The 27,927-nt window shown below is 40.2% G+C and overlaps 1 protein-coding gene across 2 annotated transcripts; it reads left to right on the top strand.

The window, feature by feature from the left end:
- The first annotated feature begins 712 nt into the window (after positions 1-712).
- Positions 713-21,770, top strand: ERP27 (endoplasmic reticulum protein 27). Of its 2 annotated transcripts, none has more exons than XM_001501766.5 (7): positions 713-962; positions 1,332-1,432; positions 3,437-3,574; positions 15,188-15,304; positions 19,184-19,309; positions 20,469-20,666; positions 21,073-21,770. In XM_001501766.5, the coding sequence occupies exons 1-7, from the start codon at positions 869-871 to the stop codon at positions 21,118-21,120; spliced, it is 822 nt and encodes a 273-aa protein (XP_001501816.1). In that variant the 5' UTR covers positions 713-868; the 3' UTR covers positions 21,121-21,770. The 2 variants fall into 2 exon arrangements, with proteins under 2 accessions (XP_001501816.1, XP_023498940.1); XM_023643172.2 differs by having other exon boundaries at positions 733-962; positions 20,907-21,770.
- The last annotated feature ends 6,157 nt before the right edge of the window (positions 21,771-27,927 follow it).

Genomic DNA, 27,927 nt, shown 5'->3' with positions numbered 1-27,927 from the left:
GGTAGAAAAATCTCAACTTATTTTATTTTATAGTATTATCATATAAAAGTTTCTTCTAAGCTTGAGACCTGTATGTCCCACTGCCTGTGGGAATCTCTTGGATTTCGGCAAACATCTGTGGGCCAAAGCAGACACTGCTTCTCTCCTGCTGAAGATTTTTCAATGGATTTCCATCACCTACAAAATAAAACTGAAGCTCCTGCGCTTAGCGTATAAGGCCCCCTGCGATCTGGCCCCAGCACGCCTTCCTGTCCATATTTACCATTCCCTTCCCTTCGTAATACTCAATTACTAATAAAGCTCTCACATGTGACGTTAGCATCTCTGGGCTTTGGCTCTTCACACGAAACTCTCCCCCTTTGTTACCTGGTGATATTTTATTTACCCAGGCCCCTACTTAGGCATCCCTTGCAGGAAGAAAGCCTTCACTGAACCTCACCATTGGCCTGAATGCCCTTAGGCTGTACTCTCACAGCACCCTATGAGTTTCTCAATTTTTTTACCACCTTCCTTTTTATATTTCAGTGATCTGTTATTTGTCCATCTCTCACTTTAACAATCTAAGCTGGGAGAGAGGCTGGATCAGATCATAGTTAACTTTTTATTCCTAGTGCTTAGGTCAATACCTAGCATAGAATATATTTTTTTTATTTAAATCAACTGACCTGACTTTCTTCTGGTTGGTTATGTTCTGAGGCCCTGTCACTGAACTTGGTCTTTTATCTCAGAAGTTGAAGGTCCCCCTAGAGCCAGCTGCAAAGTTCCCAGAGCACTAATAACACCACAGCCAATTAACCACAGAGCAGGCTGCCCCGCGTCAGTATCCCAAAACACCACATCCAGGGCTCCGAGCAGGAGCAGGAGAACAATGGAAGCCGCCCGGTCCAGATGCCTGTTTCTGTTACTGCTCTTCACCTGCAAGCTGTCCCCAGAGGTTGCTGCAGAAGTTCAGGAATCCTCAGGTAAAAGAAAAAAGCACTTGGGTGACCACAGGGTGAAAGCGTTGTTAGGAGAAGGGAAGGGAACACGGGAGTACTCTGGGTACTTTCCTCCAAACCCAGAAAACTTTCCAGGAAATGCCAGATAAAGACCTGTGTTGCCTAGTGGAGAAGAGGGAAGTCTGCCTTTATCCTTCAGAGAGAGGTCACCAGGTGGGGTCATCTTCCACGTTAGTGAAAAAATAAAGCCTTGGAATGGTAACCGCACCCCTAGATCTCCTTGACCTTGGTATAAAGAGAAAAAGTAGAGATGCCCTCATTATTTAGAGCTGCCGCTTCCTGCTCGGTACCCAAACACCTTCTGCCTCTCTCTGACTCTCTGTTTCTGTCTAGATGGTGCCGGTGTCTCCCAGGAAGCTGTGTGGCTCACAGATGTCCCAGCTGCCATGGAATTCATCGCTGCTGCTGAGGTGGCTGTCATAGGCTTCTTCCAGGTTTGTCCAGATACTCCACTTTCTATTCCCCCAGAGAACCAGAAATGGTCTACCTCAGGGAGCCAGCACAGTCACCTGCTGGCCAGGTGACATGCATTAGAGGCCAAAGGGCACAGAGTCTGCTTTCAGCTGGTCAGTCGAGATCTCTCAATTTCTAGACATTCCCAGTCTCTCTGAATTATCTTTCTTATACTTGCTTCAAGATTTCAGAGGCTGCCGACTGGGTCTCCTCATCTACGGATGATATAAGCTTAAGTCAATATCTGGATTGCTGAGGCAGGGGCTGGAATAAACCCAAATTCTATCGTCCAGACACACATTAGTCAATAGTTATTTCTGTCTAAAACCTTACCAAATGGGTAGCCCCTCCTTCTTCTTTCTCTTTGTCTGCTCTGATATGTTGAAAAAAGATGGCATTTTGTATATTAAAAGTATTAGCCTCCATCTTCCAGAATGGCTGCCTGGCTAATAAAAGAAGCCGTAAATGAGAGAGCAGCCTTCCAGCCTCTTTATCTTTCTCTGGAGACAACATCCGGGGATTCTCACAGCTGATCAAGCCCCGACTCTCTCCTTGCAAACCTTCTTGTCTGTTTCCATTGATTAATTCCATTCACCATCACCCTGTCAATTCTGTACACACAGCCAGAAGTAGCTGCGATGAGATGGAAGAGGGGGAAGGAAGACAAGGGAGCACATTTTTTAGTGATGAGCGATCTCTAAACAAAAACAGCCGCCCTCAGGAAGGCAAGGGGTGGCAAGAAAGTGGAACTAGAATGCAATAACATAAACAGCCACCAGATGCCGCCACTAGATCCCTGAGCAAGTCCATTCTAAGGAGCAGAACACAAAAAGAGAAAGCCTAGATTGACAAGTGTTCATAGCCTCAAATGAACTCCACACACCCTTTCAGATGAACTCCTTCCGCTTGACCCCAGATGCAAGTGGCCTTGCAGCTTCTTTTCTCTTTAGACATTTCCTCCTTTAGCCCGGAGAGGTGTCAGGGAAGAATACATTCACTCCCCATTATTGCCTGGAGCTGGTGCCGGCTAAGTTCCCGTGATAGCAGGGAAAATGATGCCAGCTTGCTGCAGAAGGACTGGAATCATCACTCAGAAGTGACTTCCCTGTTCCCAACTGCCATCTGGTTTCCAGAATTACAGCAACACATGAACAGTATCTTCATGGACAATAGCTCACAGTGGAAGGAGTGGGACTATTCTTCCATGTCCTGCACAAACCTTTGTTAATAAAACTTCTAAGCTTCCATTTTAAATTTCTTTCTTTTAAAGGTGTGCTTTTTGGTGAAGAAGATTGGCCCTGAGCTAACATTTGTTGCTGATCTTCCTCTTTTTAATTTTTTTCCTCCCCAAAACCCCAGTACATAGTTGTATGTCCTGGTTGTAAGTCCTTCTAGTTCTTCTATGTAGGATGTCACCACAGCATGGCTTGATGAGCAGTGTGTATGTCCGCACACGGGATCCAAATCGGGGAACCCTGGGCCACAGAGGTGGAGTGCACAAAATTACCACTATGCCAGGGGTCAGCCCCTATTTTAATTTCTTTATTCTTTTAATTTTTTTACTGTTTATTCTTTTCTTGGCCCTTTTGACAGCACCTATTTTTTACTTTTGCATTTCTTCTTTCCTCCCTAAGTTGTTCCCAAAACATTTGCCTCCTGGGCTATGTTAATGATGATGCAGCCCAACTCTGCAGGCCTCTATGATTTTGAGGTTCCTCTCAGCTATTAATAAACTTCAAGTTCTATGGTAAGGAGTGCTAGGCTTAGCCACAATTTTCTAGTTACCTATTAACCCACCCAGCCTGGAAAATTCAACAATGCCCTTGCAAATTTAGCCTGTGTTCTCAGCAGTAAATATTTCACTGGATAATAAATCAAGTCTATGATTTCTGATATGAGTGAGCACATTTCTATTCTCTATTCTGTTTCCATGTGTCTCTCATCTAAAATAACCTCTGTGGGGGTTTTTTTCCTCTTGTTTTTAGGATTTAGAAATACCAGCAGTGTCCATATTCCGTAGTATGGCGCAAGATTTCCAAGACGTGTCATTCGGAATCAGCACTGATTCTGAGGTTCTGGCTCACTACAACGTCACTGGGAACGCCATTTTCCTCTTTCGGCTGGTGAGTTGGGTGGGCAGCTCAAGGCTTCTCCCAGTTGTTCCTTAGGTTGTGGATTCACAAACTTGTGAGACTAGAAAAGAGTCTATGTCGTTAACACTAATGATGATGCCAGAGTCAGGGACAATGATGGCAAGGATGACGGCTCAGCTCAAGCTTCCCAAACAGATACTGTCATGAAATGGGAAGAGGACTGGACTGAGAATCAGGAGACGAGATCTGTAGCACTGCTTTGTCACTTACCAGCCATGTGACTTGGGCAGGTCACTTAACATTTTTCAGCTTCAATTCTTTCACCTATAAAATAAAAAGATTTGACCATTTCATTCTAAGGTCATTTTGAGCTCTAAAATTTTATATTTTTATATCTTTGGGAGTTCACTTACATTTATCAAGCATAGATTAAACAACTACTGTCTGCCTTATGCAAGATATTGATAATAAAAATATAAGTATATTCTCCTCTCTCATAGCTTTTAAAATATAGCAGAGATTGTAAACATAATCTACAAGTATCTATAATACAAAGAGCATCACTATGGATAAAGTATTATAAGGGTTTAAAGGATAAAGGCAGTGTGGGAATTCTGATAAAAAATTGATGAAGGAGACAACTGAACTGGGATTTAAAGGACAGACAAAATTTGGGCAAAGTGGAGGAGAATTCATGGCCAAGGTGGGAAAAAAAAATTAAACTTAGGAAAGAGTGATCAGGCCTATTTGACTGGATCTCAGGGTACATGTTTTGGGGAAATGAATATAAAACAGAAAAGCTTGATTGGAAGCATATTGTGGAGAAATTTGAATACCAGCTTAATGGGTTTGCACTTAATTTAGTTGACACTGGAAAACCTCTAAAGCCCTTACACCCAGGGAGTAACATGAACAGGAATGTGTTTTAGCAAGATTATTTGGCAGCAATGGGTAAGATGTATTGTTAGGCAAAAAGACAAGAGTAAAGAGAACTTTTGTTAGGCTGACAAAACAGATCATGTACTAAGAGTCTGTAGCAGAAAGAGAGCAATAGAAAGTGAAGAAAGGCAGGTCCCGCAAGGATATCAAAACTACGGAAAGGAGGCCAAGTTTAAAGCGAGGGTAACTAGGAATAGTGAGGGCACATACAGAAAGAGGGATTTATGGTGATTTCGTCAGTTGTTGAGCTTTTATTGTTGGTGGAATATCAAGGTAAAGATGACCAAAGTCCACTGGAAATAAGAAAGTAAGCAAGAGATAAAGTTTGAAGATTTCTGGACTGAATGTCCTTCCTCTTCTAGCCTCCAACCTCTCTATCTCGTTCACTTCTCATCCAAACCTCTTTTAAATGTGCTCTATATTCAGTGTCTCCAACTCTCTTTAAGCTCTTAAATGCACTGCTATCTAGTTTATGCTCCATCAGTCCATTAAAACTGCTGCCATCCCGGTCAGCATGGCTTCTGTATTTCCAAATCCAATGAACGCACATTAGGTCTTATTTTACCGGACGTTCCTGCCATATTTGACACTGTTGACCACTCTTTTCTCTTTAATATTCTCTCTTTCCTTGACCTCGAGCAGCCTTCGACTCCTGGCCCTCCTCTTCTTTTCTTAGTCTCCGTGAGACCTTCTCTTCCTCCATCTACACTACTGCCTGACCCAATGCTCTTCTCAATCTGGGTTATAGAATCCATGCTCAATGGAGGCAGAGACTGTTCGTTCACTACTTCCACCACAAAGACTGAAAAAGTGGTGCCTGCCAGGGGCTTGCCCTGTGGCCTAGTGGTGAAATTCAGCACACTCTGCTCTGGCTGCCTGGGTTTGGTTCCCAGGTGCCAACCTGCACCACTCATCAGTGTCCATGCTGAGGCAGCAACCCACTTACAAAATAGAGGAAGGTTGATACAGCTGTTAGCTCAGGGTGAATCATCCTCCGCAAAAGAAAAAAAGTGCCTGCCATGTAGTGGGTGCTCGTTAAGTGTTTGTTGAATAAATGAATATGTAAATTAATTAATTAATTAATTAATGTGTAATCCTTAGGTAATATAATTCTTTCTCATATTTGACTATTATCTGTTGCTGAGGATTTGGAATGTTTTATCTCTAGCTTCGACCCCTCTCATGATTCAAATGCTTGCTGGATATAACTCTTTGGATACTCTCAAAAGCGCTACAGTCTTAACATGTTCAAAACTGAATTTGTCATCTGCACCTACTGAATCATGTACTATTCATGAATCATGAATAGTGTATCGTTCAATAAAATGATGCACTATCTTATCGAATGACTATGTTCATTCAGTCTGTAATTTTCGCCAATTGTACTCTATCTTATTGAACCTATATTTTCCTCCACTCTTTCTACTTCATTTCTCATTTAGACTCAGCATCTTTGGCATAAACAATTTCAAAAGCTTCTTAATTGATCTCCCTTTACTACTTCATATCCAATTTCTAGATTGGTATCAAAATGATGGATTTAAAATGGAAATTTGACCATGGCACTCCTTTCTCAAAAATTATTCAATATTCCCCATTTCTTACAAGATCAAAAGGATGATATTTAAACATATAGTGTTTTATGACCTGGCAACTACCTGCTTTTCTATTCCCTTTTCCAGCACACTCTCATCCTGGGCTTTAAACACTCAATACCCAACTATACACGGTGTGATGGTACAATTCCATGATTTCACATAGGCTATTCCTCTGCCTAGAAAGCCACCACCCCTACTGCCCCCTATCGCTTAGCCTCACCCAGCTAAGTCCTCCTCATACTCCAGTGAATCAGTTCAGGCATCTTATCCTTCACAAAGCTTCCCTGGAATCTCAAAATTGGCCCAATTTTCCCTCTAGACTTCCTTATCTCTAGTTTCATTTACCACTTTATAGTGCATGGCATGTATTTATGCAGCTGTCTCACCTCTTACCCAGTTAGACCACGAGCTATTCAAAGGCAGGAACCAATGACTTATTTATCTTTGTATTCCAAAGGTCGACAATATACCTCAGGTACCTAGAAGACACTCAGAAAGTGTTTGAGGAACTGACTCACCTCCAAGAGTCTGTCTGAGGGTGCATGAGTCCCTTCAGCAATCTTTCCCCCACCTGGACAGCAGTTGCAGGTTTGCATTTTTACCGTTGTGAAACAGGAATAAATCAAGCCCTTCTGTGAAAAGCTTTGGTGAGAAAGCTATGGAAGGTTAAGCTAATGTCTTTTATGTTACAGTCCAACCATTGGCAGTAACCCTTCAATACAAACATTCAAATCAGCTCCAGCTCCACAAGAACCTCTGCCCGAGTCTGTTGTTTATAGATCTCACGAAGGTGTGATTTAAAAGTCTTGGTACGACCAAGATACACATGTGGGGAAGAAAAACAAGTGCTGGCGCTTCCAATGTCTCTGCCTGCTTTACAGCCTCTAATGGGCTCATTAGCTTTGCTTACAACTGATTCTTTATAAAGCCCCTTTGATGACTTCCCAGAGCTGTTCGCTGTCCTTTAGCATCTGTTTTCTGTTTACCACTAAAAGACAGACCCACTCTGAGTGAACTCTTGGGACCTCTGGGGAGAAGATTATTGACGAGCCTTACCGAAAACAAACACACTGGTTCCTGCCCCACTCCTGGTCTGGGGGAGGCTCACCTTTTCGATAAATATTTTTTTCTCAGATTACACTTTGAAAAGTTGAGCTCATATTTGAATAGGATTATTATTCAGGAGTTTGGAGTAACTTTTTTTTTAAAGAGAGCATCAACCAAGATTATTCTTTTTTACATTGGGAAACTTGAGCCTTCTGCAAATTTTTTGTACCTACTTTCATCTTAGATCTAGTTTCTTCTGTTTGTTTGCTTGTTTTAGTGCCTAATTTATGATAAGCACTCTGCTAGGTATTTTCCTATGTTCTACCATTTAATTCTCACGAGAATCTGATGAAATCATTATTATCATCCCTGCCTTATCAATAAGAAAACTAAAGTTCTATGAGATCAATTTGGTTTCCCAAAGTCTCACAACTATAAAGTAACAGATACTTGCTTCACACCAGCATTGCTGACCCTGAAGCATCTGTTTCTTACTGTACTATAGTGACTCCCTAAGATGCTTAACCCGGAAGAAAACCTTTGTTTTACTGCTAGATTTTATCTACTCTAATGCCGTTCTTCTAAAGCCTTTTTTCTTTTTCCAATCACTATCTCCTAAACCATTTCTCTGTGCCCCTGGCACTATTTAATCAAACTCCAAGATTATTTCCCAAGGTTTAATCTAAGCACTGCATAATTTGGCAAAGACATTTCAGAATTTAGATGTATAGAAATTTCAATTGTAAGAACATATTTAGAGATAAGCTGAAATAATGATAAGTGAAGAAATAATAAGACTATAGTGAGCTGACATTACCAAATGCTTGAAACGTTGGAGCAGTAAGAGGCCAGCAAATACTATATTCACGGAACACATCATTCTCCAAAAATAGTGCAAGCCGACTATATAAACGTTATCAGGAAGAATTTAAGTAAAATGGAATAATAATAAGTTGTGTATGACGACCTGTCAGTTTGAGGATACAGGTTGTCTTTTGTGAGACAGAGGAAGACCCTCCACACTCCCCAACAGGGCTCTTATTGTTGCCCTCATAGAGATACAACCCTGGGTCCAATAAGCCATGAACCTACCCTAAAATGGAATTTCAGATATTATGTGAATGCTTACCCTGCTTTGGGTATTCTCAATCACTTCTATTTTAAGAAACATGAGGATCCTAACTTTGACCCAATGGGATAGTAATGGAAACACAGTAGAGGCATTCTTGCATCCATTTGACAGATCTTTGTGGCATTCCTATTATAAGAAATGCACATTGCCAAACAAAGAGAATCGGAAGGAACTTGTGCATAAAAATAAACTGATAAGAAATGCAAGAAGTAAGATGTGTCAAATTATTAAATATTTTTTCTAAAGTACATATTTGTCAAAGATATGGTAAGCTATGCAGCTTATGAAAACAAACCTGGGGCATGAGGGCATTTGTTTAACAGATGATTTCTCTGTGCTACCCAAGGTATTTAATATTATAAATGCGGTGTCCACTAAGACAATTTTAACACATTTTATGAAAAGTTGGGCGGGTAATTAGAGAAGTTCCATGAAATACTGCTGAAATGCTAATGAACAGAAAAGGAGTGATTGAATCTCTTGGGATAATGTGCTATAGTGTCTTAAAACATAAAAGAAGCCACTTCTAGTCCTCTTGGGGAAACTCAAAATTACGTTTTAAAGTGGCCTCCCTTCTGGTTTACCGCTTCTGTTTTTCTTCTGGTCCTTCTTTTCTTGGGGAAAGAAATAACATGTAAAATTCTTTCCCCAAACTGAAAAAATACATAAAAATTTTTTTTCCCAACTCTTGGTTCCAGGGTCAGATTTTCTTTCCAGTGAGTTATGCAAATAATTCCTTTTACAGAAAGGAGATATCCTCTTCAAATGTTGTTTCCAGGAATCCTACACATGACTGTTCCAGAGTTTATTAGTTTAAGAAATAGTGAAATAATCAGGCATGTTTTGTTAAAAGAAGCTCCACAAACTGGAGAGACTTTAGGAGGGTGGTTTTATGAAAGCTCTTTGCTTCTTAAAGAATGTTATCACCACTTAACATCCTGTGCCTCCAACAGACTGCATTCCTTAAGTCCAGAAACACCTGGAGTCAGTGGTGTTTCCTGTTCCCCCTGTTCTGGGAAATGTGAGGGACTGCCTGGAACAGAGAGCAGAGTGGGAGGGGGCCCCTGGCCAGAGCACAGCTATGTCTGCGGAGGAGCAGTGCCAGGCTTGGGAGTTCCTAGAAAAATAATCAGGAAGTATTTAGATGTATTAAATATTAAAAGGGCCCTGATTGTGATTATAATAGTGATGATTTTGATGGTTGCAATTAACAAAGCCTTAAGTACGAAGGAAACATGCCAGCTGGCCAAGGCAGGACTTCAGCAGCAGTAAAGATCCTGTGCGCTCATTGTCTGTCTCTCCTCACTCTTCCTGGCTTGGAGAGGAGGATGGTAGAAGTGGGGGCAAGGACTCCACCCAAGATGATATTTTCTCTTGCTTTTATATTTCTGCCCCAAGCTCTCTACTCAGAACGTTTTGAATTTTAAAACAATTGAGTATAGGAAGGGAGTTCACATTTTAAAATATCCTGTGGTTTTTATGAATTTTTTTCAAAATTCTTTTTTGGAAATACAAACATTTTCTGCACATCTGGATTTATTTCATAAATTTGAGTTGTGAAAAACAGTTCATAAAATAAAGTGATTAAATTGCTATCTGAGTGCATGTCAACATTTCCGTGCCTCAGTGCCTAACATATAGAAGGCAATCAACAAATAATTCATAAACAAATGGATTATAAAAGAATAACCACATATATTCAGAATTAATATAATTAACCATAAAGAGCGCAATGGGCTTTTTAGAGGTTCATATTGCTTTTAATTAACCCAATGGGGGACCATCTTGAACAACAGAAGTGAAAAATAGAAAATGGGAGTCATCATGGAGATGACAATAATGAACAATTTTGGATTCTTACTGTTTAGCAACTTTAATTTACCTCTGCCTGAATTCCCTCCTGCAGAAACTAAAATGAGACCTACCTCTGACTTTGCTGGGCAGACTGAGAGAAAGTATCTTGGAGGTAAAAGGATGGCACTAATCCAAGGCAAGATCTGATTGGGGAGGATCTATACGAGATAGCAGTTGTGAGGGGAAAGGGTTAAGGAGATGTCCAAGGGTGGGTGGCCCAAAGATCTCAAAAATGATTCAAATTGTTTTAGGAAACAGAGAAAGTTGTTCAGGACCTAGCCCTGATAATTTTATCTGCAGGCATAATTGCTATGGGTGATGGGAGCTTTATCTTGTGTCTTTATGGGCACAGGTAGATTGGAGGAGGGGAGTGGGAAGTCCTGGGAACGATGATTGGCAGTATGAAATTCTATCTTTTAATATATCTAAATATGGTGGAAAAGTTGTTCTAAAATGCAAATCTGGGATAACGGACTGCGTAACTAGACAATACCTTCCATCACAGATGATTTTTTAAAGGCTGGGCAAAAAAAAAAAAAAGATAAGAATAAGGCATGGGAGAACTAGCAAGAGAGGGGAATATGTCTAGACTAAGATTTAAAAGAAGATGGAAACCGAAAAACATGAACCCTGTATTGGGCCTGCTTTTCCTCTGGGAGGCCTAGCCAGTTCTAGAAGAAGCAGTCAAGAGGCTGAGAGGTTTATTAGCATTTTTGAGACCCTCAAAGAGCCAGAAAAGTAAACGCTGGAGTCCAGGGCCCACAAGAGGAGGTAGGAGGCAGATCTGCTAAACACTCTTTGCCCCACTTAGGACCCTAAAGATAAGAGTGAACCCTAACTAGGTCAGTAGATCAGTCCTCCCAAGGGCTGCAGCACAGATTCAAATCACCTCAGTCCTTGAAATTGGATTAGGATGCTCCCATATGAATATCTAAATACACATACTCACATACACACATGCATATATACACACACACACCCGCATCCATATGTAATTATGTATCTATGTAGCATATATAATCTATCCTCCACCATGCCATAGCATAACAGCTAAAACCCAAAGTAAAAGGGAAATATCTTAAATCAGAGAAAAAAGATTACCCTCAAAGTAATCTCAAAGGGGTAATATTAAAGATTCACAGTTGACTTCTAAATAGAAAGAGTGAAAGGCCGAATGTAAAGAATTATATCTTTCAAAAACTGGAAGAAAATAACTGTCAACTTAGAATGCTGCCCCCAGCAAAACTAGCCTTCAAAAATAAAGGTGAAACAAAGATATTTTAAACAGCCAAACTGAGAGTCTATGTCACCCAACAGATCTAATTCATACTAAAGGAAATACTAAAAGGTGTTCTCTAGGCAGAGGGAAAAACAGCCCAGATAGAAGCTCAAAAATGCAGGAAGAAATGAAGAGAACCTTAAATGTAAACATGTGCATAAATGTAAATGTGTGTTGACTATATAACAATAATAATAATGTCTTATGAGATTTAGAATTAAGACACAGGACAATAATCGCCTGTAAGTCTTGAGTGTGGAGCCAGGGGATGCAATTGGAAGGAAGTAACCTGTATTAGTATATTCTAGTATCTGCAATGTCCAAGAAGGATAAAACTGCCAATTAATATCAGATTCTGATAAGTAAAGAATGCATGCTGTGTCATGCCTGCTGGTAATCCCTAAGAGAATAATTACAGCCTATGTAAGTTCTAAACCAATAAAGGGAAAGAAGGAATAAAATAAAGTGCTCTTTCAATTCAAAGTAGGCCAGAAGTGAATGAAAATGGGATTTGGAACAGGCAGAACCAAAGGAAAATACGTATTTAATTACATACACTAGCAAATACATTATATAAAAGTAATCCAATTGAAAGACAATCTGACTGGATGAAAAAATACAACTACACGCTTTTTACAAGGAATACATCATTTTAAAACATAGGGACTCATGTAAAACATAAAGATAGGTTACAAGTAAAAGGATAGAGATATACTAAGCAAACACTGCCAAAAAAAAAACTAATAGAAGCATATTAACAGTAAACAAAGTAGAATTTTAGGCAGTAAGCATCCAGAGAGGTTAAGAATGATATTTTATAAAGATAAAAATTTCAATTTGTCCAGAAGATTTAATGGTTTTAAATTTGCATTTACCTAAAACATGGCCAGAGAATATATACGCAGAAACTGACAGAATTGTAAGAGAAACTGGTTAAATCCACAATCATGATGCGAGATTTTAATATTTCTCTCTCGCTAGAATAAACTGGTTTTTAAAAATCATTAAGAATATAGACAATTTGAACTATAAAATTAATGAAGTGACCTGATTGGCATGTACAGAATCCTGTATTCAAATATTGTAGAATATACATAATTTTAAGGACACATGTAATATACATTAGCCCCCTCTAATCAGTAGTTTTGCTTTCTGTAGTTTCAGTTACCCTTGGTCAACCACAGTCCGAAAATATTAAATGGAAAATACTGGAAATAAATAATTCATAAGTTTTAAATTGCTTGCCATTCTGAGTAACATGATGAAATCTCCTGTCATCCAGCTCCCTCCTGCCAGGGCCATAAATCATCCCTTTGTCCAGCGTATCCACACTGTGCACGCTCCCTGCCAGTTAGTCACTTAGTAGCTGGCTGGGTTATCAGATCAACTGTTGTGATATTGCAGTGCTTGAGTTCAAGTAACCCTTATTTTACTTAATAATGGCCCCAAAGTAGAGATGCTGGCAATTCCAACGTGCCAAAGAGAAGCTGTAAAGTACTTCCTTTAAGTGAAAAAGTGAAAGTTCTCAACTTAATAAGGAAAGAAAAAAAATCTTTATGCTGAGGTTGCTAAGACCTACAGTAACTTTTGTTACAGTATAATGTTATAATTGTTCTATTTTATTACTATTTATTGTTGTTAATCTCTCACTGTGCCTAGTTTATAAGTTAAACTTTATCATATGTATGTATGTATGGTAAAAAACATAGGCTATATAGGGTTTTGTACTATCCACCATGGGTCTGGGAATATATCAGCCATGGATAAAGGGGACTACTGTATATGGAAGTTGACATGTGATGTAAATAAAATGTAGAAATTAAGCAAGAAATCAGTAATAAGAATATAACCAGAAAATCTTACATTTTACAATTAAGAAATACACTTCTAAATAACTAATAGGTTAGAGAAGAAATAACAGAAATTAGAAGACGTTTTAAACTGAATGATAATAAAATCTACATATAAAATTTGGGGATGCATTTATAGCCTACACATTTCTAAGAGGGAAATGTGTAGATTTTAATGTACATTTTAGAAAAGAGTAATGCTAAAGATCAAGGATCTAAGCATCCATGTAAGAAGTAAGAAAAACAAGTTTTAGGTGGGTTTTAGGTATATTCGTGAAAGTCAAAATGATGTTTCTAGGGGATAACGTAAAAGAATATCTTCATGACCTTGATATAGTCAAAGATTTTTTTTAAAACAAAACAAAAACACACACTAACTATAAAGAAAGATTGAAAACCTCAACTACATTGAAATTACCTTCTGTTCATGAGCAGTGACCATTAAAAGGGAAGGCCCCAGTGAGAGAGAAGATATGCAATATAGAGCTAACAAAGGGCCTGTACCAGAATATACAAAAACATCTGCAAATCAGCAAGAAAAAGACAGACGACTCAACAGAATAAGCGACTTGAACAGAAGCTTCCTGTAAGAGGATATACAAGTGGTTAATCAAGGAAATGCAATTAAAACCCCAATGAGATACTACCACATGTTCACAAAAACGAGTAAATTCAGAAAGGCTGATAATACCAAGTGCTGACAAAAATGTGGAGCAATAGAACTTTTTGAAACAATTCAGGTGCAAGTGTAAGCAATTATCCATTTTGGAAAATAGCTTGGTATTTTCTGCTAGTGGAAAATACACATACTCTATAATCAAAAATCCCAATCCTAGATATATGCTCAACAGATAAGAGGCACATTTATACCAAGAGACGTGAACAAGAGTGTTCATTGCAGCATTATTTTAATAACTGGAAACTGGAAACAACCTAAATATTCATCAACAGGAAAATGAATAAATAAATTTTGCACATTTCTACAATGGAATATTATACAGCAAGGAAAATGAGCAAACTCCAGCTACATGCAATAACATACGTGACACAAACAAAATGTTAAGCGAAAGAAATGAGGTACACATACAAAAAACATAGTTCTTTTCCATTTACATAATGTTTTTTAAAAAGATTAAATTATAGCATTAAGAGATGCATCTTTAAGTGGTAAAGCTATAAAGGAAAGGATGAAAATGGTTATCATAAAAGTCAGGATAATAGTTACTTTTGGAACAAATGGATGGATTATTGATTAGAAGGGAGCACAGAGGGCTTCAAGTTTTCTGGCAAAATTCTCTTTCTTTACTCAAGTGGTAGCTCCTCAGTTGTTTGCTGTGTAATAATATACTGTTTTACATTTTCCGTTTTGTGCTTTTCTCTATATGTACATTTTATTTCACATTAAAAGGCTTCACAAATAAAACATAAAACTGACCATGGAAATGGCTTCCCTTGCCTTCAGATTAGAGTTTAGTCTTCTTACCCTGGCTACCCCACTGACCTGTCTCTTTCCTCGCTGCACTTGACATCTACTGCTATAGTCTCAGTGAACTAACTGCAGCTTCCAGAACATGGCATCTCACATCTTTTGGCCTTTTGGGAATACCGTTCCTTACTTAAAATTCCCTCCCCATCCTCATTCATCTCACCAAATCTTAGCCATTTTTCCGGAGCTACCTCTTCCTGGAAGCTTTTCTGCTCGTCCTTATGGGACATACAGGACTGTGACTCCCCTGTGATGACATTCGCCACACATGGGACATTTCTGTCCACTTCTCTGTATCCCTCAGGACAGTGTGTTCCTCAAAGGCAGGGAATATTTCCTACGTAGTTTTCCATCTTTGGAGCTTTAGATAGTGCCTGACGTGGTAAATGGTCCAGAAACATTTATCAATGAATGAATTAAGACAGAACAGTAATAATTTTATCCTTTTTGTTACCCAGGTGGATAACAAGCAACTGGATTTAAAGAACGAAGACATCGAAAACATTGATGCCACCAAATTAAGCCTTTTCATTGAGACCAACAATCTCCACTTGGTGACAGAGTACAACGATGTGGTAAAAAATAGTCCCTGTCTCCAGCTCCTTCAGTCCCCACGCCAGGGAGGGTACTTTTCATAGCAGAGATCCTTCTGTCCAGGAGTTCGAGTCCTTTGACCAATAATAACAGTAACCACCTTTAACTGAACACCGAGTTGTTTATGTTGCCATCCTTCCTACAACCCTTTAACATTGATAGACTTGGCCCTACCCAACAAAGAAACAGAATCAGAAAAGTTAAATGACGTATCACACGACTAGTAAGAAAGAGCCAGAATGCATAGTTAAGGTGACTGACTCAAAAACTTCTGAGTGTTACAGCCTGAGAGTGTTCCGTGAAGGCAACTCTGATCCAAGCAACTCTCTAGACCATGCTTCTCAAATAAGATTGCAATCCACGCCAAAGGTCCATTTTTTACATAAAGCGTTGGTGACCAATACTTTTGTAAAATAGAATAAAAGTCAATTAACAGACAAATGAAATTTTGAAAAATAAAACCCACTGTTCACATATTTGGATTTCTATGTAACGTAAAATTTCTATATGTTTTAAATACTTATTCCCATTTTCTGCATCTACCCCCTTACGGACTAGTATCTAATGGATCCTGGTCTGGCACCACCTGCATGTGCCTAGACTCTCATGCTGCCTCAGCTCCCTTTTAGGCTTGTCTTCCTTTGATGTTGCATGCTGCATGCAACCTGGAGGAAGGTGTTGGTCCACCTGTCCTGATAATCTTCTGGCCTTCTAACATCCTACAACTTATAGAGTTACCATAGTTCCTGCCTTTTATTTTCCATGACATAGATCAGAGTGACGGAGTATTAATTTCCAGTGATCTACATCAGCTCAGAAATGCTGTGCATTCTCTAATGACAGGACTTTACATGCATGTCATGATTTTTAGAACTTACAAAGCTCTTTCACGTCATTTTCTCATTTAATCCTCCCACTAACTTTTTTGAGGTAGAAGAGAGAAAATTATTATGCCCGTTTTACAGAAGAGAAAATTCAAGGTCCAAGTGACTTATTCAAGATCACACAATGAGTATGTAGAAAAGCATCATTTCAGGCAGAAAATTTACCTGATGATGCGTTAGCTCATGTTGTCTACTTCCATTTTACAGGAAAGGAAATGGAAGGTCAGAAAAGTGAAATAACTTCCTCAAGGCCATATGACTAGTAATTTGAGCTTCAGAGACATCTGTATCCACTGGTCCCTGCTTTTTTCATGAATGCTCTGTCTGACAGTCCTGTGGTTTTTCCATTGCCCCACACAGCCTTCAGTAGAAAACACGCCTTTTCCTGTTGACTAAATTCCTGTCCACCTCTCACATCATGTTTGTCTCTGTGGAGCAGTGACTCCATTTCCACTTTTGCTAAGATTCCAAACACATGCACGCCGGGGGTGTTGGCAGCAAGAACCAAAAAGGCATTTTTCTCTATAGGGCTGCCAGGTGTGCATGTGGGACCAGAAAAGATGATCTTATGGTCCTTGGGTTTGTGGCTTCAGCATCCTGGAATTCTTCAGGCTAATGCAGGAGTAAGGAGTAAAGACTGGCCTTCCTGAGTTCTTATGCCTGGTCCATGTCTCATCTTACAGAACAATGACATATATTTTTAAGTCTCACATTAGTAGTGAAGGCAAATCACTTCAAGAAGAGATTAGGTAAGAATTTCTTTAGGGAAGCAAGTTCAACTTTTATTTTGACTTTTTCATTTGCCAAAAGTAGTATTTTTCTCATTTGAAGACCTGCCCACACCTCTATAGTTATTTCTCATCTGTTGCTGGTGCAGAGGTTTGTACTGGTAGCAATTAGGCAGAAACTCACAGATGTGTACTTGACCTGCTGTGCACTTTTAATGCCCATGCAATATGTGGCTTCAAGGTGAAAATTCAGGCTGTGTCTGTTAGGATTAAACTAATCACCTCTGCTATGCTCAATCCTTTCTGCTAAGACAACGGTACCTTTTGACTCCTTAGCTTTTATTTCTCAATTCTTCTCAAGAGTTATCCTTCATCTCTGCTCTAGGAGGGTAGATGCATGCTCTAAATTTAAGTCACAAGATCTAGTAAAACAAGAGACAATTATTTACCATCCAATCTTCCAAATTTAAAATCTAAGAGCTGGTTTTCAACTCCAGGGAGACAGTTTTGGGAAAGAACTCACTGGGCTCTCCTTGCCTCCAGCCAATAGAGCTGGAGAATCTCTACAGAGCAGTGTGTAGCTTCCAGAAGGATCCTACCTAGTTGCCCCTCTTCCCACCATCCTAGGACTCTGCCCTCTGGTTCGTTAATCCACCGTACTCTGTCTTCCTGGGCACATACTAGTTTTACAGCAATGCTGTCTGTATTCAGAAGGGAGAGGTAAAAAGGAATGGAATTTGTTTAAAATAGAGACACTGGCAGCACTATTTAGGAAAGTGAAATGAAGGGAGCCAGTGCCATAGTTTCACCCTCTTTCTCCTCTCCTCACTCGGGCTTATGACTGTCCCACTTCCCTCCGTCATTGACAACTTCATAGGGAATCACCATCTCTGATCAGCAAAAAAGGGCCAATGCTTCTGGTCTCCAGAAGAGCTTACCTTATTCCTGACGGGGGGCAGACTGGTTCAACTATGCTTGGGGTTGGATTGGTTTAGACGGGATTTTGCAATCAGCTGTGTACGAGGCGGTACACCCCGCTGGTTAAGAGCACAGACTCTAGATCCAAAGTGCTTGGTGTAATTCCAAGTCCACCACTTTGTGACTTTGGGGAGTTGCTTAATTATCTGTGCCTTAATTTCCTCATTTAAAAAGCTGGGACTTTGGGGCCACCCAGTGGCATAGTGGTTAAGTTCACATGCTTCACTTTGGTGACCTGGGGTTCCCTGGTTTTGATCCACGGTACAGACCCACACACTGCGTATGAAGCCATGCTGTGGCATGTGTCCCACATATAAAATAAAGGAGAACAGGCACAGATGTTAGCTCAGGGCCAGTCTTTCTCAGCAAAAGTAGAAGGATTGGCAGTGGATGTTGTCTCAGGGCTAATCTTCCTCCAAAAAAAAAAAAAAAGCTGAGATTTTGAGGATTAAATTAATTCTTACATATAAAGACCTCAAAATAATGCCTGGTACACAGCAAGCACTTAATAGGTATGCACTACTAATATGCGGCCAAAGGCCACATTTCAAGAGTATACAACTGCACTTGCAACACAAAGAGGGATTGAAATAAGTAACTAATGTGTTACATGTTATATTAGTTGTCTATTGATGCCTAACAGATTACATAAAAGCTTAGCAATTTAAAACCATAAACATTGATTATTTCATCCAGTTTCTGTGGGTCAACAATTTGGGAGTGGGTAGGTTATGTGCTTCTGATCTTGGGTCTCTTGTGAGCTTGCAGTCATTGGTCAGGGCTGCAGTCATCTGAAAGTTTGACTGGGGCTGGAGGATCTCCTTCCAAGATGGCTCATTCACATGGCTGGCAAGTTGATGCTTGCTTTTAGTAGGAGGCTTAGTTCCTTGCCATGTGAATTTCTCCCTAGGGCTGCTTGAGTGCCCAACATTGAAGCTGGCTTTTCCCAGAGTGAGTGATGTAAGAGAGAGCGAGGCAGAAGCCATGGTGTCTTTTATGTTTTGATCTTGGAAGTCATGCTCTGTCATTTCTGCAGTATCCCATTGGCCACTCAGCTCAGCCCTATTCACTGTGGAGAGGAAATCTACACAATTGCATGAAAACCAGAGCATGAGATTTATTGAGAGCCATCTTGTAGGCTAGTTATCGTTTGTGTTAAGAACGGACAACTCTCATTACTGTTTCAGTCCACGTATTCACTGGGTTGCCACTAATGGGGTTTTTCCTCCCTCTCTCTTTCATTCTACCATAATACATTTCTACTTGCCAGACTGCGGTTGGCCTGTTTAATAGCATGATTGAGATTCATCTTCTACTGATGATGAACAAGGCCTCCCTAGAGTATGAAGAAAGCTTGCACAGATACCAGGAGGCAGCTAAGCTCTTCCAGGGGAAGGTAAGTCTGTAAGGGGAGACATCCTATTGAATACTCAGCCCCAGGACACTAGGAAAAGGAAGATGGAGCCAGGAATAAGGAAAAGTAAGAAAAACAACAAGTATGGCTAAGAGGTAACAAAGTGATAACTGGGGCATAATAAATCACATTACTCTGATTTAATATTAAAGATGTTGTATTTTGTATTAGTAAAAGCCCATATGTTGTATTAATAAAGTATTATTATTATAGTGAAATCTTCCCTTAGTGGTAAGTCTATTTCTTTTTTTGTGCATTAACAGGTGGAGAGAAAATAGAGACCCAAAGATACTGAAAAATAAAAATCACCTATTAGTCACCATTTGTTTATTCCTTGTCATCATCTATTAAGGTTTTAGACCTCAGGGCTTATTTCTGACATAAAACACCAATCACGTACCTGGTGCCTATTGGATGTCCAATAAATATTTCTTTCCCTTCCCTACTTTGTGAAGTTCTGCTCAATATCACTGAAATAGTAACACTTCAACCACTTCAAGGCTGCTGCATTGAGCTAGAGATCTCCTCAATGATGAGAGCTGTCTGGTAATAAATAAATTGACTTTCTAGTGGTTGTTTCCCTAACACTCAAAGTTTTCAGTGATCCTGAATGTAGATGATCCTCTAACAAGAATATCATAAAGAAGATTTCTACTTTGGGTAAAAAATTTGATTTAAAAATATAAAATAGTTATCATTCAACAAGCACTCGCTATGTGCTGAAAACTGTACTAGATGTATTGCATGCATCCTCTCATTTAATCTCCCCCAACAGGAGCCTATTTTTCTGATAACACTGAGTCTCAGAGGGGCTGAGTAATGTGCCCAAAGTCACACAGCTGGAAAGTACGAGAGACAAAATTCAAGACTAATTCTCCACTTCAACCATTAAGCTATACTTTCTCCCTTAGCTAGTCGCTTAAGTCTTTTCCAATTCTAATTTCTTAAAATTAAACAAACCTGATCAAAGGGATAAAATACCAAAGCAATGCTAAATAAGGAGAAGTTCATTCTAAACTGAGATTTAAATTGTGCAGCACAGACCACAAATTCAATCAGTATAAACTGCAATAATTACAAGCTATGTCTTCTGCCCAGGACCTCAGATAGATCTTTCTGTTTCAAATTTCTCCAAATACAGATACTTTTTATTCTGGTGGACAGTGGTGTGAAGAAAAATGAGAGGGTGATAGCATTTTTCAAACTTAACGTGTCTCAGCTGCCCGCGCTGGCAATTTACCACACTGTGGATGATGAGTGGGACACGCTGCCCATTATGGAAGTTGCAGTAGAGCGTGTGCAAAACTTTTGTGACGGATTCCTAAAAGGGAAACGGTTGGTAAGTGTGAGACTACAGGTAAAGCCAATTGAGCTTTCTTCCTCTTTATGTCCCTTTTATTTCCTGTTGAGTAAGAATTCTACTGGATTTGATTAAGAGCAAAAATATATGAGGATATGGTGGTCAGAGTCAGGATGCTGGTTAGATTACAGTTATGGGAAAAGAACTACAAAAGCACTTTTGGAAAGGTCTTGCGTATTCAAAGGAGTTGAATTTTGCTTCTCAACATTCTGTTTACAGTATCAATGGGAAACAAATCAACTTGCCTATAAAGAGTTCATGAAATAAAAATTGAAGATGGATTTACGACTTCCGGGAGTGGTTAAATAGCTCAGTTTGCTAATCTCAGAGCTCAAAAACAAGAGTGGATTCCAAGTCTAAATTTCAGTGTCATGGTGTTTTTCAGAAACAAAATCCTGAATCAGAAGAAAAAACTCCAAAGGTGGAACTCTGATTTCTCCCTGACACTTCCGCGTATTACCAAGTATCAACTTTACGCTGAATAAAAAGGGGCAACTCAAACCTCAGAGACACTAAACAACAGGATCCTCAGGCCCGCAGACACACACGCACTCAGCTGCATTTTGCTCCTTAAAATCCCATTTGATCTCTTCTCTTTTCTTTTAAACTTCCCATACTCACGCACTATCCATCCAGTTTTCTCTTATGCATTCATACTGCACAGGCCCACGCACTATAGCACCACTATAAAATCACTGGATGGAGGATTTAAGAGAAATACTGCGAACCACTATGAAGGAGAGACTTTCCTAGAGGGAGATTGTTCTGATTCATCATTTAATATTGAATTTCTACACTGCACATCTTACAGCATGGCTTCTGCTCTTTTAGGATTCCCTGAGGGTGGAAACTCTACTTTCCTCGTAAGCACATGTTCCTCTCTCACTCAGGACCAAGAACAAAAGGATGATTTTAAACACCTTTCTGGAATTTTCTTTTTGCCAGAAGTTAAATGATAATTCCAAGTTTCCGAACTCAGCAGAAACAGGCCATTTAAAAACTCTGTGTTTATTTAGCATTTCTAACTCCCCCTGTAAATCAACAACCACATAATAAATAAAAAGCAACAATGTTATAGGAAAAGACTGGCATCTCTTTGCAGGCCCAACCTTTTCCAAACACCCAGTTGCCCGACTAAGCAGCATGCACCTCACCTTTCGATGCCCACTGTTTAGTGTCAGGCCGTGAGCCATTAATGTGTTATTGTTCACTCTGTGGGTGGGATGGGAGGTGGGTAGAGACCTTGTTGCATGAGGACTGGTGTAAATGTGGCAAAGGGGCCAGGAACCAAATTAAGCAAAAGGTTGGGGAACGGATAGGAGAAGGGGGGACTTGGCGAGGGGGCAGGTTGGGGCTGACTAGCCATGGATTATATTGCAGGTGAGGTGGGCAGCCCATGTGGGAAGGAGGGAGAGTTTGGCTGAGTGTCTCTGGCCCACAGGCTGTTACTGTCAACACACAGATGCTACATTGTTCCCAGGAGGCCCCTGGCTCAGAAGGAAAGGGCCTAAGTGCTGAAGAGCTGAAAAACCACAGTGTATACCTAAGGGCTGGTCCAAGAGAGGAACAGAGAATGAAAGGCTTAGTTATTCCTTTCTGTGGGGAAAACTCCACAGCCCCCGAGCTGGGAGTCAGCAGCTGGCAAGGACACTGTGAAAGCAGCTGTGTACGGCACGCCTCTCAGCAACATGAGACTGAGGGATTCTGAGAAGGCCATCCAGCCCATCCACAGGGCTGCAGAAAACCACCCACTCTCTTGCTTGAGGCTGAAAAATATTCCTAGGATAGGCATATCCCAGAAGTCTCCCTTTGATCCTATAAACCAGAACTCTTGACATTCACAGTCAGGAAATTCTTCTGATATCCAACTGAGGTCATCTAGCCACATAAGCTCGTTTCTTCTTACCTACACACCATGGAAATTCTCAACAGCTGCCAATCAGCATCTCCAAATGCCGCCTTCAGCTCTTGCTGGTTGCTCTTAAGCCCCCTTATCCAGTCTTCTTTTCTCCATACTTACAATCCAGCTCTTTACCCAATTTTTTTTTGTTTTCAAGTCATTTGATTCACTTTATTGTTTTTCTCTCTTCCCTCTTTCTCAAGTTTCCTTCTTTCTTGCTTAAAATAGTGGGATCCCAAGCTATTGTAGGAATTTGGTAAATGCTAAAGGATGATTTCCTATGAGCTATGTTGTATTCAATGTTGGGTTAAGTTTTCAATTATTTTACTTGAAGTGTTCCCCCCAACGACTAGGGTCAACACTGACCACATAGGTCTTAACATCTTTATGGTGTATTTTGCTGCTGGATGACATTCAATAGCAATTTTGTTATCTGTTGTCTTTTGTTTGCTTATTTTGATCTTTATGGTATTGAAGTTAAGTATTTCTTTTCAGTTAATGGTTCTTCAAAATTCCAAGACATTTTTGCATGTCTTCTTCACAGTCAATGCTGTTCTTTGTAGCTCTGGGGTTCATGACCAAAGAATGGAACTTCTTCAGAAAGAAGAGATTTCTGAAAGTTCTCATTCATTCACTAAAGACCAGCTTTGTATTGTGAACTTCTGTAATTTCTAGATCTTCACTGGCTTTGGGAAATATCTTCCTAAAATAATACATTCATTTCCCCAAGGCTATTTTATTGTTGAAATATGTAGATGTATCTTCACTACTTTTCATCATGGACTCATTCATTGGCCCTAGCTGGCAAGACGGCCATACTTTTTCTTTAAAGTATGAAAGAAGTAGTGATGTTATGCAAGAGAACTCTGTAAGAGATAATGGAAGATTTGGAAGATTATGATAGAAGGAAGGAGCAGGAGCAGAGCATGAGTCAGAGGAATGCCAGGAGAGTGTGTGTTTGAGTCTTACCTCTTCTCTGTATGTGGCTGTGACCTTGGGAAGAACCACTTTCTATCTTTGAACTTCAGTTCACTGGGTATAATACAGTAATTTATAGGATTTTTGGAGAAATCAGAGTAATAATACATATTAAGTAAAGTCTATCTTTACTCTTATTTGTTTTGTTTGTTTAATACTACAGTGCCTTCTCTGAGTAGTAGTCATTTCTCCAACTGTCAGAACTTATGGAAAAGGAGGGGCTTCCTCTAGGGTCTTAGAAGAATTAATATGGGAGGCCTCACACTTGAGATTAGAGCAGTATTTGAGATAACTGTTAAAATGTAGGTTTTATTATTATTTGAATATGGTTAGGCCAACAGATCAGGAGACAATTGCCATTGAAAAGATAGTTTGTTACTCACAGTTCCCAAGAGGAAGGAACACAGCGTGCCATGCAGGGCCATGTGGGGAAGCACTAGTGTTCACAGGAGCAGGGGGAACAAGGGGAAAATGTGGGCAAGAGCCTTTATTGTGTTTTCTATGGGAAGGAACAAGCATGGCAGTGTAGACAGGCTTAGGATTGGCTGTCTGAATACTTTCAGCAGGCTTGGGGCATAAGAGCTATTCCTAGTTGTCTGGAACCTGGCCTTGGGGTAATCAGATCAGGTGGATAGTGGCCGAGAGTGTGAGAGTCCTGTGAGAGCTCAGTGAAGGAAGTGGCTACGTGTGGGCTCTGGATTGTTTGGTTTGCATACGAAAGACGTTCTAGCAGTTGAGTTGTTTACTATCTCTAGGAGCTAGCTAGCCCTGGGAGGAACAATCTCTCCAGGGTCAGCAAGGCCCCTGATGTCAAAGCATCAAAAGCACATGGTTAAAATAATACTCAAACATCTACATATCAGGGTATTTCTCTCCAACTCAGCTAATTTGGTCATGCTACAAAGGAAGCCATGCTGTCTTTATCACGCCCCTCTTAATACACATAAACCTTGGGTGGGTGGGGATAGTATGGGTGCTAAGTGGTATATAATGAGAGAGCAGTTGTTTATTCATATACTTATTCATTCATTTCAATACTCACTAATCAACTGCAAAATTGCCTCCTAAGAGAGCAAAGCTGGCCTTGGGTAATGAGCTATGGAACAGGGAGATTTCAGTTGTAGTGACAACAGGCAGCATGGAAGCCATCAGACTGATTCTGGGTCATGGACAGAGAACAGCAGAACAGGAAAAGTGGGACAGAAAGGAAGAGGGATGGACAGGAGGCTGTTAGTGGGCTGAGGAGGCCTCAGAGTTCAGGGAAGAGAAGCCACAAAGGGAAAGAGTCTACCACAAAAGGGAAGAGACTCATCGTGAGCAAACTTTATTCCACAATTGAATTGAGAAGCAGCTCTATTTATTTCACCTTTCTAAAAGTATCTGGTTTTTTAAGCAGAAAAAAATAAAACAGGAAGTGGGATATGTCTGATCCACTTTCCTAATTGTGGTACTTTTACATGGAGAGACCCAGAGAATAGAAAAAGCAGGAAGTGAAAACCTTCTTTTGAGTTTTGAACCTTTGGAGAAAAGATAGTCTAGAAATTAAAAAAGGAAAAATTTTAAAATCGTACGTCTCTAAATCTGAGGAAGATTTACCCTCTTTGAAATCATTTCTAAGACAGGCCCGTGTGCATTCTTTTCTTTCCATTTTGTAAGCAGAGGTCATTGTTCCTGTGGGTTTGACCGTGATTTATCTGACTGACGCTAGGAGTGGAAGGTAAGAGAGAGGAAAGGATTAGGTGGTTAAGCTATGTGTATAGGTTATGAAGAGTTATGTGGAACCCAGACTTTAGTGTTTCATTGTCCAAAGAGTTGCACAGGATTCACTTTCTACTTTAGGCCCACTGATCTTAAAGTGGTAACATGATGTTAGCCTAGGCTCGAGGATGTAAAAATAGATGAGATCTGACATCATTCTAGCTATGGTGAAGTAAGAATTTTTAAATTAACAAACATGTTGTGTTACAGGTCATGTTTCCCAGGAAAAGGACTCTGAGACCAAATTTCCTCACAGGAAGTTTTTTGAGGAGTGCTCTTGGCACCTGTAGGGAAACGAAGAAAGTAGGATTGGGCAGCAGGAAAAGTTGGTCTGTGATGTAATCACAACCAAGGCTCAGATGATCCCATAAAGAAATCGCTGCTGAGAAGTCCTCTCAGAGTTGTCCCAAATTGGAGAACGAGGGCCAGGCCTTTGGACCCTCACACTGATCCTTTGGTATGGGCTGCACACAGGAAGGGTGTGTGATCATGGGCAAAACGGCTCATCTTAGCAGAGAGCAATCTCTGGGTTGGAGGTTGGTGAGTAAGATTCAGCTAAGAACTGTCATCTGTCAACACATTCAGCAGATGGGGTGCTAAACTCTGAATGTTTGTGTGGCCCCAACATTCATGTGTTAAATTCTAATGCCCAATATCATGGTGTTAGGAGATGGGGCTTTTGGGAGGTGATTAGGTCAGGAGAGTGAAACCCTCATGAATGGGATTAGTGTCATTATAAAAGAGACCCTAGGGAGATTCCCTCCACTTCCACCGTGTAAGAATACAATTAGAAGTCTACAACCCAAAAGAGGGCCCTCACCTAACCATGTTGGCACCCTGATCTCAGACTTTCAGCCTACAGAACTATGAGAAATAAATTTCTGTTGTTTATAAGCCACTCAGTCGTGATATTTTGCTACAGCAGCCTGAACAGACTAAGATATGGGAGAACAGTGATTCTGATCTAAAAAAGTTGAGGGTGATCTGTGTGGCTCACCACAGCATCCACTACACATGCCTAGAAGAGTGTCTTCTCTCAGGCTACCGTAATGATTGCACCTATGCTATGCAGAAGAGTGAGGAAAGAATGAATTTATTTTATCAAATAAAATACGTAGAAGCTTCTTTGAATTTGTCTTGGGGGAGAACATATGTCTATGTTGTCCTCACAGAACGGATTAGAACAGGTTTCCAGGAGTGTACACGAGTGCTTACTCTCATAGTCATTCACTCATTCATCCCTTCATCAACCATTTATTGAGTACCTCTACTACAAAATGAAGATGTATCAGGAAACTAAGCAGACTCCACAAAGCATAATGTTGACTTCACCCCATCCTATCCCCAGCCATCTGCTTCCCCAGTGTAGGACAAAATTCACCAGGAATTTGAGCAATGGTGTGTTGGTTTGAAACCTTGGGAGTTCCCCAGGTGAAATCTGAACACCATACACTCAGGGCAAGGAGAGACTGAAGAAAGAGGAAGATCACTCCAGATTGGCAGGTGGGAGTTTTAATAAGAAAAGGAACTTATATGAGGCTCATCTGGGGCAGCTGGAAGACAAATAGATCTCCGTACCCACCCACCAGAATCTTAAAACTTTATATAGAACCCTTAACTTGGCTCAGTCATTTATTCACTCCACATGGTCTCAACAACACCTTACTCTCTCAAGGCTATGTCCTTGAAACAGCTCCAGCTATGGGAACGGTGGGCAGAATGTACATCCTAAGGACAGCGGAGGAGGGGAGGAGCCTTTGATTGCCTGAGTCCAGCTCACAGGTCAAATTGTAGTCACATCCTCTTGATGACCTCTTCCAACACGGTCTGAATTTCTAATGTACTTAGTAGATACTCAAATATTTTAATCATGATGATGATAATGTATACTCAATAAAGAGAAACAAAAGACTTGAACAGCAATTTGAGAGTGAGCAAAAACCAATGTCAGATTTGACTCTAAATTCTGACCATAATACTTATTTATACCAACTAAATTTCATGGACCCTATCATATTTCTCATTAAATATCTTTTCCCTTTATATCTAGAGTCGGGGGTGCCTTATTTTCCTGCCTCTACTCCCTGCTGCTCACTCCTTCTGGCACGTCTACCTTCTTGCTAATAATTACCCACCCTGTGGTCCATCCTTTATTAGTTTCCTACCAATTCATGACCTCTGTCTCTACTTCTTCCTCCATCTTCACCTCTTCCTAGGATGTTGCTCCAGGTGACTACATGGGGAAGAGGTTGAGGTAGGTTGAGTTATAGTATGGGAGCTGGGCACAAAGGAAAATGGTCAAGGAAGAAAGTATCTGGAGGAAAGTGGATACACACTGAACAGTATATTGAAAGTTCTGGCCCTGTCCTGCAATCTCTATGCTTTACACCATGACCATGAGAATCTTAGTGGTCCCAAAGGGCACTCCACCACACTTTGGCAAACATGCCACGGAATGAGTAACCCTCACTCCACCACACTTTGACAAACATGCCACTGAATGAAAATGGGAAAGAATTACTTGTGATCTAACTCCTTAGACCAGCAGCCTCTCCTGGATTGACTCATTCTTTTCACTCCACATGCTCTTTTCCCTTCACACCA

Source organism: Equus caballus, chromosome 6, assembly GCF_041296265.1.
Source record: "Equus caballus isolate H_3958 breed thoroughbred chromosome 6, TB-T2T, whole genome shotgun sequence".
In the NCBI taxonomy this organism is placed as follows: Eukaryota; Metazoa; Chordata; class Mammalia; order Perissodactyla; family Equidae; genus Equus; species Equus caballus.
Note: the sequence above shows the minus strand (reverse complement) of the source record. Positions and strands in the feature narration are given on the sequence as shown.